General features: G+C 42.7%; 1 protein-coding gene across 10 annotated transcripts in view; it reads left to right on the plus strand.

Annotated features, from left to right (window-relative positions):
- The window catches only part of ARHGEF3 (Rho guanine nucleotide exchange factor 3), a 309,293-nt gene that overhangs the window by 258,028 nt on the left and 30,418 nt on the right, over positions 1-20,847 (plus strand). For 9 of the 10 annotated variants that reach the window (XM_053929748.2, XM_024556529.4, XM_045192228.2 and 6 more), the window contains one exon: positions 9,276-9,383. In XM_053929748.2, coding sequence (XP_053785723.1) covers positions 9,276-9,383 — 108 coding nt within the window. Of the gene's footprint in view, positions 1-8,236; positions 8,433-9,275; positions 9,384-20,847 lie in introns of those variants that run through there. The other variant, XM_024556531.4, reaches the window with a different exon arrangement.

The raw sequence follows: 20,847 nt of genomic DNA on the forward strand, positions 1-20,847 counted from the left end.
ACTCTCTCTGGAGTTGTTCCCGGTGGTTTATCAAAGTCCCCAAAGTCTGTAGTCCCTTTGTTGAAATCACTGATAAGCATGTCTAGGGGAAAATTATAGTTCTGAGTTTGAAGATCTTTTGCTCACCTCATGGGTTAGAAAACAATAACTCTGAAATGTGTTTGGCCTAATCAATGAAGCCACGTTTCTGCTGGAATTTGGGCCTCATTATTTGCCTTTCAATTTCTGGTAACGGATGACACCAGGTCAATTAGCTCTATGCCAGAGGAAAGAGAACAGAAAAAAATTTTTAATGGAAATTTTGGAGTTAGAAATCATTATATCATTGTTGTCTTTTTCTATTTTCAAAAATTAAGATAAAGAGTCACTTTCAGGCCCCAAAGAGGCTCCCCTTCCTGTTTCTGCAGCTGCACTTCTCTTGCTCAAAGCGCCTCATTGCTGCCTCCTTGTCCTGCAGCCATCTGGGGAGGCCCCGCTTGCTGACCACCTTCCCCACTCTTTCCCCACTCCAGCCAATACTGACTCTGTTGGCACTGGATCAACCTTCTGGTTGTCCCTGTTCAGCTGGCAGACGTTCCTCCTAGGGCGACAGCCGTACATGTCAAAGAAGCCCACTTTGCAGATGCGGGATAAACACTCACAGAATTGGATTTAAAAGGGTGCACATAGTCACAAAGTATCTCTTCCAATGTATGTATTAACTACAAAGGGAGTGCAGTAGTCCCCCCTTACCCACAGTTTTGCTTTCTGCAATGTCAGTTACCTGCTGTCCACCACAGTCCCATTATTAAATGGAAAATTCCAGAAATAAACAGTTCATAAGTTTTAAATTGCACGCTGCTCTGAGTAGCGTAATGAAATCTTGTGCTGTCCTGCTCCATCCTGCCCAGGGTATGAATCATCCCTTTGTCCAACAAATCGATGCTGCAGACACTCCCTGCCCATCAGTCAGTCAGTAGTGTCTCAGTTATCAGATAGACTATCGAGGTATCACAGAGCTTGTGCTCAGGTCACCCTTATTTTATTTAAAAATGGCCTCAAAGCACTAAAGTGATGCTGGCAATTTGGACATGCCAAAAAAAAACCATAAAGTGCTTCCTTTAAGTGAAAAGTTGAAAGTTCTGTACTTAAGGAAAGAAAAAAATTGTATGCTGAGGTTGCTAAGCTCTATGGTAAAAACAAATCTTCTGTGAAATTCTAAAGAAGGAAAAAGAAATTTGTGCTAGTTTTGCTGTTGCAACTCAGACTGCAAAACTTAAGGCTACAGGGCATGATAAGGGCTTAGTTAAGATGGTAAATGCATAGAACTCTATCATAGGCATGCATGTGTAGGAAAAACACTATATATCAATATACTGTTCCGTACAATCCAACTTTTCAGGCTTCCACTGGGGGTCTTGGAACATATCCCTGCAGATAAGCGGGGAGTACTGTACTAGTAACTTCACGATCAAGAAATCCAACAGATACCGCCTGTATTTGGTTCCTAGCTGTTGTAACAAAGTACCACAAGCTGAGTGCCTTAGAATAACAAAATTCATTTGTCATTTCTACAGAGACTAGAAGTCCAATTTAAGGTCTCGGTGTGTCCTTAATCTCTGAAACCTGTAGAATAATCCTTTCTTGCCTCTTCCTAGCTCCCGCTGTTTGCTGTCAATCTTTGGTGTTTTTTAGTGCTGTACTCAGTCCAGTTGCTGTCTCTGTCATCACATGGCATTCTGTGTGTGTCTGCCTAAATTTCCCTTTTTATAAGGACACTAGTAATTGGATTTAAGTCCCACTGTAATCTAGTATGACCCCATCCTAACTTGACTACATCTGCAAAGATCCTATTTCTACGCAAGGTCACATTCCCACATTGGGGGTAGAGCTTCAACGTATCTTTTTGTGGGGACACAGTTCAACGCATAATACCTTATCCAACAGGTCAAAGTTTGTATCAGCAGTAATAGGATAGAGTGACGTAATGTACCCCTGATACGATGCACCAAGAAGGGCACCTCACTTCTGTATTCTTGCCAGCAGTATCTGAATCTAATCAGAGAAAGCATCAAACAAATCTAAATTGAGAGACGTTCTGCAAAAAGACAGACCAGTACTCTTTAAAAGTATTGATGTCAGGAAAGACAAACTGATCCTGAAACAGAAAAGGGACATTAGTGGGGAAACTGGTGAAATCCTTTAATAGTTCAGTTAATAATGTTGTAGCAATGCTAATGCCTTAGTTTTGCCTTACACATAACCAGGTTGCCATGGTTATATGTAAGATGCTAACATCAGGGGAAGTGGGGTAAAGAGTACAACCCAGAGCACTCTGTACTATTTTTGCAACACTTCTGTAAAACTAAAATTATATGAAAATCAATTTTTTTAGAAAAGAGGATGCATACATTAAGTGATTAGACAAATTCACTTGTTCTTAAAGCAAAGGGGAAGGGCAAGAGAAATAATCTAATAAAAACATACCAACTTTCAGTCCTATCTTAGACTGTTCATTGAGAGCTTGCTTTTCACAAAGCGCTGTGCTATGTGTTCATCTTGTCTTTTGGGCAGAATAGTTTAGCAGAGATGTAAGGTCCAGTATATGATCCATATCTTGCCTCTGCCACCTGAGATACGTGACCTGTATAAGGGCTTGTGCTCACCAAACCTCAGCTTACTCATCTATAAAATGAGGATAATGGTGCTGCTGTCTCATAGGATGTTCTGATGATGCCATGAGCAAACCCATGGAAAGCTCTTAGCCCAGTGCCTGATAGAGATGCTAGGTTCCCAATAAATGATGGCTCTGACCCACAGAATCCTCGCTACTGCATTGAGAGGATTATTTCCCCATTTTTTTTAGTTGAAGAAACTGTGGGCAAGTAACTTGCCCAAGAGCACCCAGCTAGTTAAGTGTGAGAGTCAGACTAAAAGAGATAGATAGATAGATAGATAGATAGATAGATCATTAAGTTAAAAAAAAAACATTAAGCATGAGGGAGAATCTGCAGGAATTCTTTTGAGGGGCAAGATACAAAGCAAGCTGTCAAGTCTCCCCAAAAGGGAGGAGTGGGGCCATTTGAAGTAGAGCTTATGGCTTGGAAGGAGGCAGAGGCAAGAGTAAAAGAACGGGCCAGTGAGTCAGTGAGAGGCCCCAAAGGGGTGGGAAGGCCTTGGCAATAGGAGGTGTCAAAGGAAGTGAGAATGCGAGGATATTTGTGGTGACCTAGAAGTTTTAAAGGGTAAGAATCTTGGGCATAAACTGTAATACCGTGTGAACCGCCCTTCGGCCCTAAGGAGGGGGGGTGGTAAAGTTGAGATAATCATAGAGCAATGAATGAGCTTTACACTTATTTGACTGGGGAGAGATGGAGTGGGAGTGAGGAACTGGCAAGGATAGAAGGTCTCAGTTTTCTTAGCAGAAGATGGTGCTATTGCTGCAATGGAGAGAAAAGCATGAATGAGGGAGGCAGTCATGGAGAAAGCAGAGCTTGCTGACAAATTGAAGTAAATACAACAGACCAGGTCTCCTCTCCATGTGCAGTACAGTCTCGAATGGCCTGTTTTCTCTGTATTGTTTTTAAAATAAATCAGAGTTGAACTCCACCAGATTGTTTTATGTTGTGAAGTTCAGTGATTGGGAGCCTGTTGTTAGGTTTCTTAATGAGAGCAAATTAAAAAAATAGAAAAACCAGTCAATGGACTAAAATAGGGAGCCTAGCAGCTGGGTGGGTGGGTGCTTCTCCATGGGGAGGCCCATCTTTAAATTTTTCAAGGTGACTCTCCCCGCTCTTGATCTTCCAGCTACATGGACCTTTCCCTATGTTGTTCTAATTATTTAAGGAGTGAGTTGTTGTTGTTTTTTCATTTCACCAGGTTTGTTTCCCAGTTACATTCAGTGTCTGTCTTCAGCATTCTTTCTCACTGCGCCCTCATTAACAACTGACGTAAACATGTCCGATTGCGCCTGTCTGCTCCAGTTCAGCCTTCACTGGTACATTTGCGAAAATGGTTTTCTGTCCTTTAAAATGAAACTTTTTATTATGGAGAATTTGACTACGTGTGACAGATGGAACTATACACGGAGTACCCTGTGTCCAGCCCCCAGCTTTGACAATTACCAATTTGTGATCACCCTGTTTCCTACACATCCCCTTTCTCCAACCTCATTACTTTGAAGCAGATCCCAGGTGTCATTTTTTTATGTCCTTTATTTGTGTATATTAATGGCCAAGGAAAGTTTGTTTTCTTTGGGCTTACTCGTTTGGAAGTTAAGAAAACAAAATTCAGTAGGATGGGGTTACTCACAGGAAAGGTGAGTCAGGTACATTCCCTGCTCACCAAGGGGAGGACCCGGCAAGTCTGGCCTCGGGGAGAAGACGCAGATTGAGCCTGTGTTCTGTGCTGGAGCTGAGGCTGCCTAAGTGTGCCTGTGGAGGGGTGTGGTGCTCAGAGTCGTCTTCAGGTGCGTCGCAGTAGGAAGCTGAGGCTGAAGATTCCTGACGCAGGACACGATTCCTATGATGGCATCAGTAATACAGCAAATACGGCCCACTTCCTTCAGCCCTCAAGCTAAAAATGGTTAATGATTGAACAAAGCAAAAGAATATTTTGTGACATGTAAAGATTATGTGAAATTTGAATTTTGGTGTCTACAGATAATGGTTCAATGGGACCATTTTATCCACACCAATTTATTTACCTATTTATTTATCTCTGTTCATAGCTGATGGCAGAGATGAGTAGGCCTGACAGAGGCCGGATGGTCCATAAAGCCTAAAATATTTACCATCTGACCCCTTACAGAAAAAGTTAGCCAAGCTCTGGTATAGGGTGTGGGCTCTGGAGCCAGCTGCCTACATTTAAATTCTGGCCGCCTTTTGAACTGAGTGACTTTAAGCAAGCTGCTTGCATTGTGCTTCAGTTTCCCCATCTTTTAAACGAGGATTCTAATAGTAGCTGCCTTGCAGGGATGTTTGGAGGAACAACTTAGTAAATATCTGTAAAGCGCTAAATCCCTGCAACAAATGTTAGCTGATTATTATTTAATAATGCTAGAGCTTCTCAAGCACTCTGAGATTGTAACTTCCTTTGTAACGTGAAGATATTGAAAGCATCCTAGAGCGGTTACTGGGTGGGTAAATTGATCCCTGGGTGGGCAGTTCCCAACCCACCTCCTATTCCGCACACGGAGCCCTGCATAACCCGTCCCTGGTATTCACGCATTGGAAAGACTCCGGCAACTCATGGGCAAAAGCATCTGCTGGCACAATTGATTCTCCTCTCCCTTGCTCCTGGCCAGGTGTAGAGCAGCCAAGAGCAGTGCTGCCTTGCAGTAGGAGCAGTCTAAGTCCTGCGCCTATGGCTGTGTTTCTGGCCCCTCCAGGGCTGTGTTTATGGCTCAGTGAAGGGTGTCTCAGGGCAGCTGCAGACATGGTGTGGAAGGCCGTCCTGCTGCTCCCAACCCCACTCTGGATGCAAAAATGAAGTGCAGGGAGAATGAGTGAGGGTTTCCTTATGTCATTAGAATGGAACTTATTTTTGAGGGAATAAAACATTGTGCTAGCCCTGGCTGGGTGTCTCAGTTGTTTGGAGCATCCTCCCATACACCAAAATGTTGAGGGTTCGATTCCCGGTCAGAGCACATAACTAGGTTGTGGGTTCAATTCCCTGTTGGGGCTCGTGTGGGAAGCAACCAATCGATGTTTTTGTTGCACACGGATGTTTCTCTCTCTCTCTTTCTCTGTCTCACCGCCCACCCCCGCTAAAACCAACACACATATCCTCGGGTGAGGATTAAAATTTTTTTTTTAATGTTTTCATCTTGCTAGATCATATTGCTCCAACAGGCGTTTTCTTACATTGCATATAATCTGCTTTGGTTTTTATCTCTTGAAGGGAAGAATGAGGAAAAGATAAAAATTATTGTATCCCCTAGGAAGGGAGTATTAAAATCTATTAAATTAAAGCCCACATTAAAAATTAAATCTTATGGAGTGCCTTATTCCCCTTTGTTTGTAATTCAAACACAAGAGATATTTTAAATTGCTGAATCAGTTCTTTTATGAAAAAATATGACCTCCATGCTTTTCCTCATCCTCCTTTCCTCCCACCTCCCTCCATTTTCCCTTCCTTTCTTCCTCCCTTCCTTATCCTCTGAAGAGATGAAGAAAAAACATTGGATAAAAGTTAGTACTGATTCATGACAAGTATTCACAGCACACTTATCATAGAAGGGAACTTTCCCTACTTGAAAAAGGGCGTCTTGTGTATGCCCTCATGAAACATAATACTTAAGGATGAAATCTTCATAACAATCAGTTTAGATTCAGGAATTAGACTAGTGTATCCACTATCTCGGCTTGTAATCAACAATACACAGGAGGTCCTAGCCAGCACAATAAAACAAGAAAAACAAAAAAGCTATAAGACCTGGAAAAAAAATGCAACAGAACTGTTATTCAGAAAATGCTGCCCAGACAAAACATGCAATGCCTTTTATTATTATTTTTTTTAAACTTCTTTAGTGAGACGTCCTTCTGTTCTGTCTTAAAATTGCATGGTGGAGGTTGTGTCTGCACTTGAAATAGGACACCTTGTTCCTGGGTTTAGCATTGACCTTGCCCAGCTTGGGCTGGCAGCTCAGTTGTTGGACTAGGAAGCCCCTGCAGGTCATATTCTGTCATCTCTCTGTAAAGCCTGGAAGCAACCCAGCTATTGCATTTGCTAGTTCTGAGTAGAGCTCTTTACCTAGAATCTGGAAACATTTTCCCTGAAAGTTCTTTTTAGATAGCAGTAAAATGTAGCTGGAGACATACTGAGTAAATGGAAAAGAAAAATCAAATTAGGCCAAGATTTTTTAAAAAATCTCCTATTCTCACCGAAACCCTCAAGGACAACACCATAATTCATACTTCACTCATGTGGGCCAGGCATAAAACCTCCTTCACAGGTCCAGTAACCTGTAAATGTTCTGGTTTTGAAACGGCACCTGCCCACTTTGCGGGATCACAGCACTAAATCATGCAGCAGTAGTTTCTAGTTCAATTGTCTGTTACTTGGGAACGTCAGATTGTCAGAGAGCAGCCCGATGTTTACTGGTCTGTGCCTTAGGAAAGGCGTTTTAATTACAATGTCATGTAGCAGCACTGCACAAACCGCACAGCCTGCAGAGGAGCCGGCATCTGCACCATGCACACACTCTGTAGCTGTGCAGAAGACGCCCATCTGCCTGGGTCATGTAAACTGGAAAGCGAAGTCAGCAGAACCTTAGAAACGATGACACAGCAGGTGGAACAGCGCTGAATCTTCTATCCTGCCACGTGTGCAATGTTCCCTGCCCATTTTTAAAGCAAGAGAACTCAATTGTCCGTTTGCCCTTCATTCTCCCCCTTCTGATACAGACTCTGTGACCCATCAGCTTTAGTCATTAAAGGAACAGAGACCCAGGAGTCTCTGGGCTCTGAGGAGCATACAGGATTATCCGAGACCAAGTTCTGCCCCATCCCCCCACCCCCGACACACAGGAAATCTCCCATGTCACTTGCTGCAGTGCAGTTCATGCCACCAAAGGTGGTGATACCACAACGCTGGCATTTCCAGCCCAAGTCAAGAGCCATTTACAGAAATTCAGGGGATGCTTAAGAGTGCGCACGCGTGTGTGTGTGTGTCTGTGTGTGTGTGTGGATTCAGTGATGCAGCTCTGACGTAAAACATATTTTTAAAGTCCTCCTCTGGGGACAGATGCTCAGGAGCCAGGAATTGGACAGAGAGCATCCTGAAGGGCACCGTCACCTGGAAGCAGCAGGGCTATTGGATCTTTCTCACGCACTTCAAGAATTAGAATGTGATGTCTCTCATGTTGAGAGATTCATCTTTTGCCTTTTGGAACTGCACCTTCCCAGTGTTTAGGGAATCTCCTGATGTCTGTTCAGCTCAGCAAGCCGGGACGCTAGAGAGGTAACCGGCAGCCTGGATTTATTCTCTGTCTTGGAAAAGTGTTTTACTGCTTTGTGTGAGAAGTCATTCCTGGCCACATTGGGGAATTGTTTTTGCACTTTCCTTTTAGCCTTTTAATTTTTCTATTTAAATGCCAGGAAAGTTGGGTGTATTTCAAAGAAGGCTTCTGATTTCCGAGGCTGGCAAGGGCCTAAAATAACATGAGAGTTTGTTGGCAGAATTCCAAAACCAGGCAAAAATTTCCCAAGCACCTACTATGTTCAAAACACCCTGCAGGGATATCCTGGAGAATCTGAAGTTCTGTCTTAACCCTCGAAACTGTGAAAGAAAGCAATGGCTGAAAAAGAAAGATGAGCATCTTGAGAGTCCCTCTGGAAATGATTGAGGTTCGCCACAACATTTGTCACGTTTGGCTTTTTCCGTTAAAATTTGGTGTCTTCATGTGCTGTCCAGCATCTACCGCAGGTCCGATGGAGCTTAGGAAGACAAGGGTAACTGTTCTCTTTGTCCTTGTAAGATGTTTTGTCTGTCATCTCTGTCTTCCAGCCTGTTGTTTTGTTTCTGTAACTCCTGTCTGCAAAGTCACTGGAATGGATAGGCTCCCTCTCATCCACCAGCTTGGTTTGGGGTAACTTACAGATGTGCAAATGTTTTATGTGGAGGTGATTTTCAAAACTTGTGGCTATATGTAGTATAAAAACCTATGCCAAAGGTAGGGTTTTCTCTTGGTGCATTTACTTTTGCTGTCTGATTGTTCTTTGTAAGTATTAATATGTACATTTTAAGTATACTGAAGATGTAGATATGATTTCTTAAGAGCCCAGTAATAGAAGGACATCTTACATTTTTTTTTTTAAATTTAGTTAACTAAAAGATTCTTTGTGCTTTAGAAAAGAAATTCGGTGCTTTTTGGTAAGGTGGAGAAAAGGTTTTTCAAAAGGAGAAACCAGAAATATCAAAGACAGCTGCCTGACAAGGTCATTGGATGGGAAGTCTGAGGCAGCTTTTCTCTACAGGAAGGTGGGGCAAATGATTATACTGAGTGGAAGCTTCCGAAGTAAAAGCTGGCAGATACTGGGAGTGAGAGTAGGGAGCAGATCTGGGCCCGTTTGCTGTCCACTCAGAGGCTGCCTCTGTTGACGTCTCCCTGCCATTTCTCCTTCCCAGGCTCCTAAGCCAGGTCATCTCTGCACAGCTAGCGTGCGAGAGGCACCAGTTACATTTCATAGATTGGTGTGCAGCCAGCAGCTCATGGAGTGGGACATGACTTTGTGGTGTAGTTATGCTGTCTTTATAATCGATCTTGACATTTTCCCTTCTTTTCAATCCTACAGGAGCCTAGTAATAAACGGGTCAAACCCCTTTCCAGAGTCACGTCACTAGCAAACCTCATCCCGCCCGTGAAGGCTACACCTTTAAAGCGCTTCAGCCAAACCCTACAGGTAAGAAGGGCACGGCAGGTTCACGTTTGCAGAAAACCACGTTGTGAAGAAGGGGCATTTCTGTTTTACCAAGAATCTGCCCTGGTTTCAGGTGGACCTGAATCACAGTTTATTTCAGTAGAAGGGAGCAAGGGAGGGGACTAAAAGGAAGAAAGAGGTATTTTCAAATTGTAAATGGGGGTTAGGTGATGTCCTTTGAGAGAGGGGTAACTTGAGGAGTCATCTCTGTCCAGTCTTTTCTCACAATTGTATTTCCAAGTCGTGTGCCCCATTCGGACGCGCTCTCACAGATTTTGTCCTAAAATATCTGTGGGCCTTCTAGGGAAACCAGCACATGGTGGGAGCCAGGGGGCAAGAGCGCCTCATGGCTTAGGTCAGGATCTGGCAATTATAGCACCTTGGAAAATTCAGCCCACCTTCTGACGTCTTATGGCCTGCGAGCTAGGAATGGTTTTTACTTTTTTGAATAGCTGGAAAAAAGTCAAAGAGGAATGATATTTCACCACACGGGAAACCTGTATGAAATTCAAACTTCAGTGTCCATAAATAAAGTTTTGTTGGAACACAGGAATGCCAACCGTTTGTGTTTTCTATGGCTGCTTTCACACTAGAGAACTTGTGACAGAGACTGTGTTTCTCATGAGGCCAAAAATCTTTGCTATCTGGTCTTTTGCAAAAAATGTTTGCTGACCTCTGGCTCCAGGGGCCCTAGAAATGACGTGTCTCAGTTCTGACCTCGGCTCTGTCAAAGACCTTGTCACCTTGGGCAGATGCCTTTACATCTTTAGGTCTTGCTTTTATTCCTAATGGGTAAACTGGGACTGGTGCCACCAGCTCCTTCATAGAATCATTGTAAAGATTAATGAGACAGTGCATTTAAAGGGCTTAGTATAGTGCCTTGATCCTCAGTTAGCAGTCACTAATTTACTAATTAGTTAGCTCAGTAGTAAATATTATGTACTGTAATAACCCTTTAGTTAACAAATGGCGGTAGTTATTCTTGGTCTTAAACTCCTGATAAAGTTTTTCTTTTCAAGTGAAAATGGAGGTTTGTGCAAGGCCCTGTACCCAATTTGATAATCATAAAAGTCCTCTTGTAGACTGAAGCCCACGAAAGTCGTGCCATGAAAAGGCTCATCTTGTTTAGCTAAGTACACTGGATGGAGTCTGCTATTTCTCATTTGTCCTGAATACTTTTCTTTGTGGTATTTTTATCCTGACTTTGTGAGTCATTAAGAAAATTGTGGACTGGAACTCAAGGCTTGTCCCATGCTATGGGACAATCTATGACTTGAGAACTATTTGAGTCATCCCCTCCTGTCATTGCTGCCACACCATGCAGCCAATGTGCCGTGACTCTGCGTAGTACAGGCTGTTCTCGCCACTTTCCTATAGATCCCGGCCTTCTCCAGTGCTTATCCCCTGCCATGCCCATTCCTCTGTCAACTCTGCTAACAGTTTCTCCTGAATGAATACCTCATCACATAATTACCTGTAGGTGTGGCTGTTTCTCTCCGTGCTTGGGCCTCTGGGGTCCTGGATAGCCCCTGATCACCTTTGTGGAAAAACAGAGGAGAAAAAACATAAGGTTGTCTGGGGGAGCCAGATGAAGGGCTTTGAAGCTAGTAGAGAAAAATGTGTTTACCTTCTTTCCCCCGTGACCATCCCTCAGCCCTCTAGCCAAGTTCATTGGTTGCTTCCCCTGGAAGATTCATCACTGCCTTAGTCCTGCACATCTGGTCTTTCGCTGAGTTCTGCTTTTTGAAAACTCTTTAGCCTGTCTACTGCTATTTCACCCTTTCCTTTCCACCCCGGTGGCTGTGGCTCAGATCACATACTTTGCAGTTATTTTCCCCCTTGATTACAAGGCCTCCGTGTTGCCAGCCATCTCTTGCCATAATCTCTCATAGCACAGGACGCCTTCTGCCCCAGGGAGGGCCTCACTCATCCCACAAGTATTGCATGGGCCCTCATCATGAACTAGGCTCTATTTCCTGCTCTCATGCTGCTTACGTTCTAGATAGAGTTGCTTTTCTGGCACCTTCGTGGCCACATCTGCCCCTCAAGTTGTATTTTGTTTGGCTGCACAATGTTTTGAGCTAACATTTACAAACCAAAACAGTTCGTGTAAGAATCTGGACTTTTGACTTCCTGAGGAAGTGGAAGGCCTGGCGGTGCTGGGCCTCTGTTTCCACAGGGCAGTAACGAGCTAGTCCTGAGTAGCCAACCAGCTGGCACCTACAAAATGTTCCCATTGTCATACCTTCAAAATCTTTCCCTTGGCTTCCCAGGCAACCTTTAGTCCTTTTCTCCTGTTTCTGCCCTACATGGATCCTACATAGGGAACACTGCTGCAGGAAATATTTGATCACTTTGAAAATTTGCATTGATCTAGAGAACTGGGACAGAAAGTTATTAAGCCATGTCTGAAATCCAACAGACTGAGGCCAAGCGAAGATGAGAAAGCCAGACCCGAGGGATGGATCTGACATGTGGAGATTAGTTTCTAAAACCTCAAAGATGTTTTGTAGCAAAATAATTTTTTATTTACGTTTTTCAAATATCATGAAAAATAGCTAACTCAGTGCTCCATATATGGTCAGAAACAACCAGCAGAAGCAGAACAGTTATTCGTAATGGTTATGCACATAGAGAGAACTCGAGCAATGCGCTTATGTTGTGAGTGTGTCCTTGGGAGGTCACCAAATGGAAATATGCCCCTGTGGTTGTTTGTAGGTTAAACAGCCCTGTTTGCAGGGTGATCTGCAAAGCGTGAAGAAAGCCATTCCCTCGAATACTTCCAACAGTCACTTTGGTGCATGTGGTGCAAGTTCTGCAGAATTACTTCCAGTCCTAGCTTCTCAAGAATAACCTCGTCACCTGATTGCTTCCCTCACCAGCTAGCATGGGATAGGTTGCTGATGTAGCCTGAGGAGCAGGGAGTCAGGGGGAAGGGGAAGTCCCAAAGGGGCACTTAGTGGGCCCACCTCACATCTTTTCCCATTTCGCCTACTGTGGTCTTGATGCCCATTCTAAAAAGAGAGGAACAGGGAACAAGGAATGCAGGAGCTGCGCCACGCCTCTCCGCATGCATTTCTTACCCATATGTGTATATATTTATACCTTTTCTACTTCTAAAAACAACTTAAGGCTGGGACTGGGCAGCTTGGTTCTCTGCCACAGTACCCCTGTCCCTGGTTCCTGGCACCTTAGAATCATATATTTCTCTTTGGATATCCAGTTCTGTCTGTCAGGTTGGACTCCTTTTATTACAGAAGAAGAGATGCGCAAACACCCAAACATGATGCTTTAATCAATGATGGAGCACTTAGCCATCCTTCCTCTGGCTCCTCAGGAGGATAACAGGAGAGCATGGGGCTGGCAGCCTCTTCCAAAAATGTTTAAAAACCCAGTCACAAATGGAGTGGTGTTTGCAGCAGCTCATCAAGACACTGCAGGACTTGTTCTCTCTTGCCTCCCCTGTGCCCCATGTGGACTGGGGGCTTGGGTCTCAGCACAAAGGCAGCATTTGTGGAAGTCAGAGAGGGACAGCCGACTGCATGGCGCTCCGTCTGCTTCTGACCAGGGAGGTTAGCGCTGCTGGTAGATGGAGCACAGATGTCTGGATCCCTCTGGGCCCATAAATCCTCTCACTAGCCTGGCCGGGAGGAAAATCCGGCCAAGTTCTGAGAGGGCTCTGCACGCGCTCCTCCTGGGGAGTGAGGAAGGCAACTTTGCTTCCGCCCGTTGGCCAGTCACCTCCCTGTCATAGCTGTGCACACCTGGCGGACTATTTGAGTCCAGTACATGCCATGGAATGCTCTATTCATCACACTGTGATTGAGCCCTGCCTTCTCTTTGAACATGAACTTTATTTTTTTTCCATGAGAAAAGTATATGTTCATTATGGAAAAATATAGAAAAGGAGAAAGGGAAAAGAACACATATAGCCTCCCACTCTAAAATGACCCCTGTTAATATTTTAATAATTCCCTTCCAGTGTTATTCGAGGTATAACTACGTAACGTACACACTCTGACACTAATTTTTGGTTACTCCTAGTCTGTCTAGCCTTATCTTTGTGTGATCTGTTCACTTTTGGATGAAACCTACGGAGACCATGGATGATCAGTTTCTCTTGCATCTCTATTGGTCTTGGCCCCCCATATTTCCAAGCTATGCAGTTAGGTATATAAAGGTTCTTTATCATTGTTACAGCCTCTTGGAGGAATTCTACCTTTTATTAAATTTAAATAATCATGTTTACTTCTTTTAATATGCTTTTGGGGAGTCTTTTGGTCTTCTTTTGGTTTTGTTTTTTGTTTTTTGAATTTTGCCTGGTGTGGTTTGTTTCTTTTTCATTTTTATTTTGCCTTTGTCGTTTAGCTGGATGAGAATTTTGTTACAGCTCAAGGGAAGTATATCACAGTTATTCTTGGGAAATATTATATTTTTCAAACAACTTTTTTTATTTATTTCTAGGAGATGGGGAAGGAGGGAGAAAGAGAGGGAGAGAAACATCAATGTGTGGTTGCCTCATGTGCACCCCCACTGGGGACCCAGCTTGCAACCCAGGCACGTGCCCTGACTTAGAAGCGAACTAGCGATTCTTTGGCTCTCGGGCCATCGCTTAACCCACTGAGCCATATGCAAGTCAGGGTGCATATGTATTTTTTAAAAACAAAATCGCAATCATAATATGTGCAGTATTGTAACTTGCTTTTGTCTTAACAGTATAAAGTAACTTGTAGGATGAGAATACATTTTCATATCATTAAATATTTTTCACAGACACAACTCTAAATGGGTATACCTACTGTTTCATTAAAAGGATATGCCTGTTTATTTCATTATTCTTCTATTGTTGAATACTTAAGTTGTCTCCATTTTTCTACAGTTATAGGTGACACTACTTTAAACATCCTGGAGAGAAATCTTGTGTATGCCTATATTTCCAGAAATGGAGGACTGGTTAAAGGGTGTGAACACTATAGGCATTTGATGTCACGAGAGTTTGGCCTTCATTCTTGATGTGTATCTGTCCTGGACAGAATTGCTTCTCTGTGTTCTCACATTCTAATTCTAGATTCATAGTCACATATCTCCTTCTCTTTTGACAGTTTTTCCCTCTGCTGTGACATCTTTATAAGATGGCTCTTCCTAGGGGCCCTTTAACTTTTCTACACAGGCCAAGTTTGTCTCTTACTTTTCTTTGTGTCCACAGTGCCTAACACTACCCATTACTCAGGAAGTGCTCAGAAATTGGTAGTTACTATTATTATCATTTTTCTTACTAGAAAAGGTGGCCATTACTCTTCCTAGGGGCTGGCTAGGGGCTGAGAGTGGGTGCCCACCTAGTAATGTTATATAACTGGGCTGCTTCACAGGAGCAAATGACTCCCCTCCCCAACCAGCATCCCCTCAGGGAGGACTGTTGTGGCTAAGTAAGGATTTCTAGTAACTGCAGTCTCTGATTGCTCCATTTCCTGGTCCCCAGATCTAGAAATTATGTCATGCAACCCAGATGCAATAAAAAATGTGATATCGGTGTCCTCCATTAATATTTCTTATATCTACTATGTTATTTGTTCTTCTCTAAACTTGTTGGGGAGGTAGTCAGTAGAAAGAAAGGAGATAGTGAGGGGTAAAATCTCCTGGTAAAAGTTATTTAAGATACATTAGCAAGTGGGGGGGAGAAAGGAAATTCAAAACCATTGTATCCCAATTAATTATACATACATGTAATAGTGTATGTATAGGAAAAACCAGAAACATCATCGAATTTTTAACATTAGTCATCTCTTGGAACATTATAAGAGACTTTTACCATTCTTTTGTTTTCTGTCTTATGTTCTCCTCCTTTATTCTCTATTACATAGAATTACAAATTAGTAGAGAATGAATAAACAAGCTGAGATTATTGAGTTTACTTTTTACATTATGTATTTCTATCATACTTGAATTTTTAAAATACAGGGTGGGGCAAAAGTAGGTTTACAGTTGTGAGTACGTGAAACACAGTGTTTATTCTTGTGCTATTATTTATTAGTCATTGTGTCATTTTCCATATGAGCAACTATAAACCTACTTTTGCCCTACCCTGTAATTATATATTACCTTTGCGACCAGATAAAAATGTATGATATTTGAAAATCTTATATGATAAACATATTAGAGGACACATAGTAATCGCCTGGAGACAGGGGTTGGAGGAAGGGTGGAAGGATTTGTATTAAGCCTGGAATGGCTCAGAGGTGATGAGCATGAAGGGGAGAGAGGGCATTTCAGATTTGAGGAAGGACAGAGAGAAGACTGATGCCATCTAGACTTGGAAAGTAAGGAGGAAGAGTGCCCAGGCATATTTGTTTAATTTCCATAAGCTGAAAACCATGATTTTCTTCTCCAAGGTCCTCACACTCAGTCCCTTGATCCAAGGTCATACACTTCCTATAAATGACAAAAGTCTTTGGTCATAAGTTATTTGGCAGATACAGAAAGAAGCTGTGTGTGTGTGTGTGTGTGTGTGTGTGTGTTGGAGGAAGCAACCAGGAACCATACTGCCTTGCGATCTGGAAAGTAAGGGTATAGCTGAGAAGTGACCTGTATTCCATGTCAAGAAGAACTCCTGACTTTCTGCCAGTCTTTACTATTCTTAGAATGGTAGTTAAACCATTGTAATAGTTGACGATCATAACTGAAAACTTGTCAGTTTTTATTTAGTAATAACAACTCCGTTAGTTGAATATTTACAATGAGCCAGGTTCCATGTAAAGGACTTTATGCAAGGTAGGGTTCATCACCTAATAAGGGGAGAAACCTGAAGGTTGGAAAATGTGCCCAAAGTCACATGGCCAATAAATGCAGGAGCTGGGATTCAGTAGCGTGTTCACAGTGCCTCCCCTGCAGTAGGCTTTTGCAAAAAGTCAGTTTGGTCTTAATAAAGCCTGCAGTTTGCCGGGATCTCAAAATAATGGCCAGACTAGGTAGCTCAGTTGGTTAGTGTCGTCCCAATACCCCAACATTGCAGGTTTGATCTCCGGTCAGGGTATACACAAGAATCAACCAATGAATGCATAAATAAGTGGAACAAAAGTCAGTGTTTCTTTTTCTCTCTGTTCTTTCTCTCTCTCTCTTCCTCTCTCTCTCTCTCTCTCTAAACAAAAAACAAAAAATCAATAAAATCAATAAAATAAAATAAAAATAATGGCCAGACTTTCAGACTGGGTCATTCCATTTCACTGCTGATCCTCCCTCCCTGTCTCCCTGTGTGGCAGGGAAAATCATTGCCATTTTAGCTCATGGAATATTTTATCATTAATGTTATTGTATAAAAGCTATTTTGTGGTGCCCAACCAAGAGGTTGTGCTGCTGCTCCAAGCCTCTGGAAGGCTTCCTAATTTGGGCTTGCAGTAAGCAAATTGTACAGTATTTTCCTCGTACCTTAACCAAGTATTTTCTTCATCTTTTCACTCATCTACTCAGAATCTCTCCCAACTACAGAAAGGTTTCTCCTTGCACTGAGTCTATGGGGTTTGACATTTATGATTGTGAATTGATCAGGAGCCTTTTTACCATGTTTTTAATGTGCATTAATCTGAACTAGACTCCATATGTATTATTTTATGTTTATACCATCACTTTGAACTCAGTGTTCATGGTCTTGCTGGTTTTGTTTTTTCTTAGTTAATATCTTTTCATTATGGAAAATCTGGAAAATAAATGTAGAGAAGTATGAAGATGAAAATAAAGATCATCTATAGTCTCAACATCTGGGTGACACACCTATTAACATTTTGTATTTAAATAGGAATCTTAACTCTTAAATAGGGATCCCTCTTAAATAGGGATCCTTCTCTTAACTCTGCATGTGAGATCTTCCCATTATTATTAAGTTTTTCTCAAAGGAGTGTTTTTTAACAACTTTATGTTCTATTTTACGGTTGCACTGTAATTCATTTCATCCCTATTATTGGTCATTTTAGCCTTTTGCTTTTATTAACAGTGTGCTGCTGAGGGGTTTTCTCCTTATCCTAATGAAGGACCCTCAAGGAGCTGTTTGGTCCAAGTAGCTCAGAGATGCATCTACTGTTTGCTAGTGAATGAAAACATATATATAAATAAGCACTCATTGTGGCAGCTCAGTCAGTGGTATAATAATGATACGTAGCATCCATTTCCTACTGACAATGTACCAGGCACTTGGCTAAGCTCTGGACAAACATTTTCTTATCTAATCCTCACTACAACTTTGTGAGATACTTATTACCAGGCCCCTTTACACAGAAGGAAACTGAGATCCAAAGGGATTAACTTTTCCAGGTCCCTCAGCTATTAAGTTGACTTGAAGCCATATCTGTTTTACTCTAAAGCCTGTGATCTTAACCTAAATCCATGTTTTATAGTCAAAAGACTGGACTCAGTTCCTATTTCAACACTTACCTTGTGCCAGTCGCTCTAATCCTCTGGTACATGGATTTCTCATCTATTAAAAGGGGGCAGAATGTAAGAACCTGCCCAGTGCCTCTCTCAGGATTAGCACAAGGTTCAAATGTAATGGGGCCGCACAGCTGGGAAGTGTTATTTGTCAATTTAAGTTAATTGCTCTAATCAAGCCTTTCATGAGAGGCTCACTCTTCCAGTACGCCATTGGAGAACATTTTCTGATCCCAGCCATAGCCACTGTACATTTTGGTTTAACCTGTTGTAGTAGCAACATAGAAATGTGTTTTCCTCTTACAACCGCACCCTAACTCCCAGTCCATCCAATCCTAAATCATCTATCACAAAATGCCAATGGTAAGCATAAAGAATTTCCCTGGCTGGAACTCTTTTTTGGAACATGTTATCTTTGGCTGTAGAGACCTTCTATTTTTTGGAAAAGGGTGAGGAGGGAGCACCCTGCTGAACAGGCAGCATTAACAAACCAAATCTGTTCCATCATGCCTAACATGCTGGGTTTACATTTCCTCTGACACATGTAAGGGGACCCCTTTCCCCACCTGACAGATAGTCCCCATTGCACCTGCAGCACCTTTTCCACATAACTAGCTCAGGCATAAACACGAGCACCCATTTCCTAAATCTGCATTATCTTTGCCTATTATGGCCATTGTTATCTTAGCTGCCAGTAATTATGAGCTTTGGGTTTTTGACTCATTTGCTATGCCACATTCCCTCATGGAAACTCTTACTTGTTCTGGAACATTTTTCATTCCAGGCCCTCTCACACTCTCCCCCAGCCCTGGATGGTGCGGGTTGTTTATGTATGTGTTTCTATTTTGTATGCAATCCCTCCCAAGTCTGGGTCCCTCACTCCGAGGTAAGCCTCTCCTGGTCACCATGGGCCAGTGTTTCTCACCCCAGGGGGCATTCAGCAATGTTTAGAGATGTTTAGGTTGTCATAACTGGTGTGGGTCACTATTGTCATTTGTCAATTAGAGGTTAGTTAGCATACTGTGGATCATCCCATAATGCACAGTACAGCCCCTCACAAGAAAATTTTCTGGTCCAAATCGTTAGTGGTGGCAAAGTTGAAATTCCTGCCACGGACTGACTGAGAAGTAGCCTAAAACTCCTCTATTTGGGCACACGCACTCCAGCACACTTGAATCTTATCTTAGGGGAAGCAGGGTAGGATATTGGTTAGAAATTGGAGGCTGAGGGGGAGTTGGACTGAAATAGACCAGACCTGGGCGTCATTCTGAGTTCACCTTTGACCTGGGTTTAAATTCTAGAGCACTATTCATTAGCTGCATGACCTGGAGCAAAGTGTTACCCTCTCTGAGCCTCAAGTTTCCCCATCTGTAGCACGAGTAGGAATCCTTACCTTGTGGGTATAGCAGGACTCTGAAGCTCCCCTCACAGTGCCCAGCACATACAGCATTCTATTCATTCACGAGGCAGAATTGTTGAGGTCGTACTCTGTACCAGTTGCTGATGAATCCATCAGTGAACAGGACAGATAGATATCCTTGCCTCCAGGGTGCTTACCTTCTATTGGGAGGAAACAGACATGTCAGAAACAAACAGTACGTGATATCATGTAGCACATGGTAAAAAGGAGAAAAACAGCACGGGGAAAGGGGGGCTGGGGAGCGTCACTGAAGGAATGTGGCTTTTCTCTAGCAGTAGTCACATGTTCATCCCTCAATTTCAATCCTCTTTTCTAATTGTGCTCAGTTGTATTAATGACTCATAGGGGTGCGGGTTGTGGTGTGTGGTCAGTGGCATCGTGAAAATCCGCCCATGGCTGGGGCCTCGCTGGCTGTGACCTACCCCCAGGGCCAGCCAGCTGCTGACTGCACACCTGACCAGCATTCTTTATTTCTTCTTTGGGACCTCCCCCTTTCTAAGTGGAGTCTTAAAAAGACAAAATGTTTGTTTTGATCCAGCTTAACTAAAGGTATAAATCTGAAGTTTGATTAGGTCAAAGAGCCACTGCAATGAGTGAGCAAATGCATTGCCTCTCCTTAACTAGATTTAAACTCCTAGAAGGCTGGGTCCCATCTCACTGAAACCTCCCCACAATGCATGTAGCAGCAGGCACGGCCCTCATAGTAGAAAGAGCTGAGTTTGGGATCCAAACAGATCTGGTTGTGATCCTGCCTGGGCAAGTGCCTTAGCCTCCCTGAGCCTCACTTTCCTCATAAAATGGGAATAAATGCCCACCTTGCATCATGTTTGTGAGGATTGGAGAGAACTCATCAGAAATGCTCAGCTTGGGCAGGCACATAATGGCCCCTCTGTGACATTCCCCATCCCTTTCTCCTTAGTACCAGAGTCCAGCAATCACTAAGGAAACACAAATTGAGGAATTCTGAGCAATAGAGCTTACCTGATATAGCTCACGCCTCTTTTTTCCTCAAACTGCAACAGAAGAAAATCTCCAACTCTCTGAGAAATTTTTCAATAAATACATAAAAATATGCTCAATCTTACATTCAAAACATGAAACTGAAATGAAGGAAGTATAGTTGTTTTTCCTATTAGATTAATAATAATATCCTGTTGATGAGAGTCTGGAAGAATTGTACTGTCATATCGTATACCTTTCTGGGGACAGACTATTTGGAAGTCACGTTAGCAGCACATATCAAATAGTGAAATGTTGGTACTTCTTAAACCAAGGAATTCTACTTAAGAAATCTGTCTTATAGAAATACCAGCACAAATACATAACGGATGTTCACCAAGGTACTTTCTGTAATAGCGAGACACTGGGAATGACCTTAATGTCCCTCAGCTGGAGTTTGAATCCATGTGGTCCATCCAGACCATGGGATACTGACTCTGCAGCCATTAAAAAGAATAAGGAAGGAGGAAACAAAATCGTCACTGTTTGCAGGTGACATGAGAGTGTACATAGGAAATCCTATAGACTCCACCAAAAAACTATTCTACCTAATAAATGAATTTTGCAAAACAGCCAGATACAAAGTCAGTACTCAGAAATCAAAGGCATTCT

The sequence above is a fragment of the Desmodus rotundus genome, chromosome 8 (genome assembly GCF_022682495.2).
Source record: "Desmodus rotundus isolate HL8 chromosome 8, HLdesRot8A.1, whole genome shotgun sequence".
Lineage (NCBI taxonomy): Eukaryota > Metazoa > Chordata > Mammalia > Chiroptera > Phyllostomidae > Desmodus > Desmodus rotundus.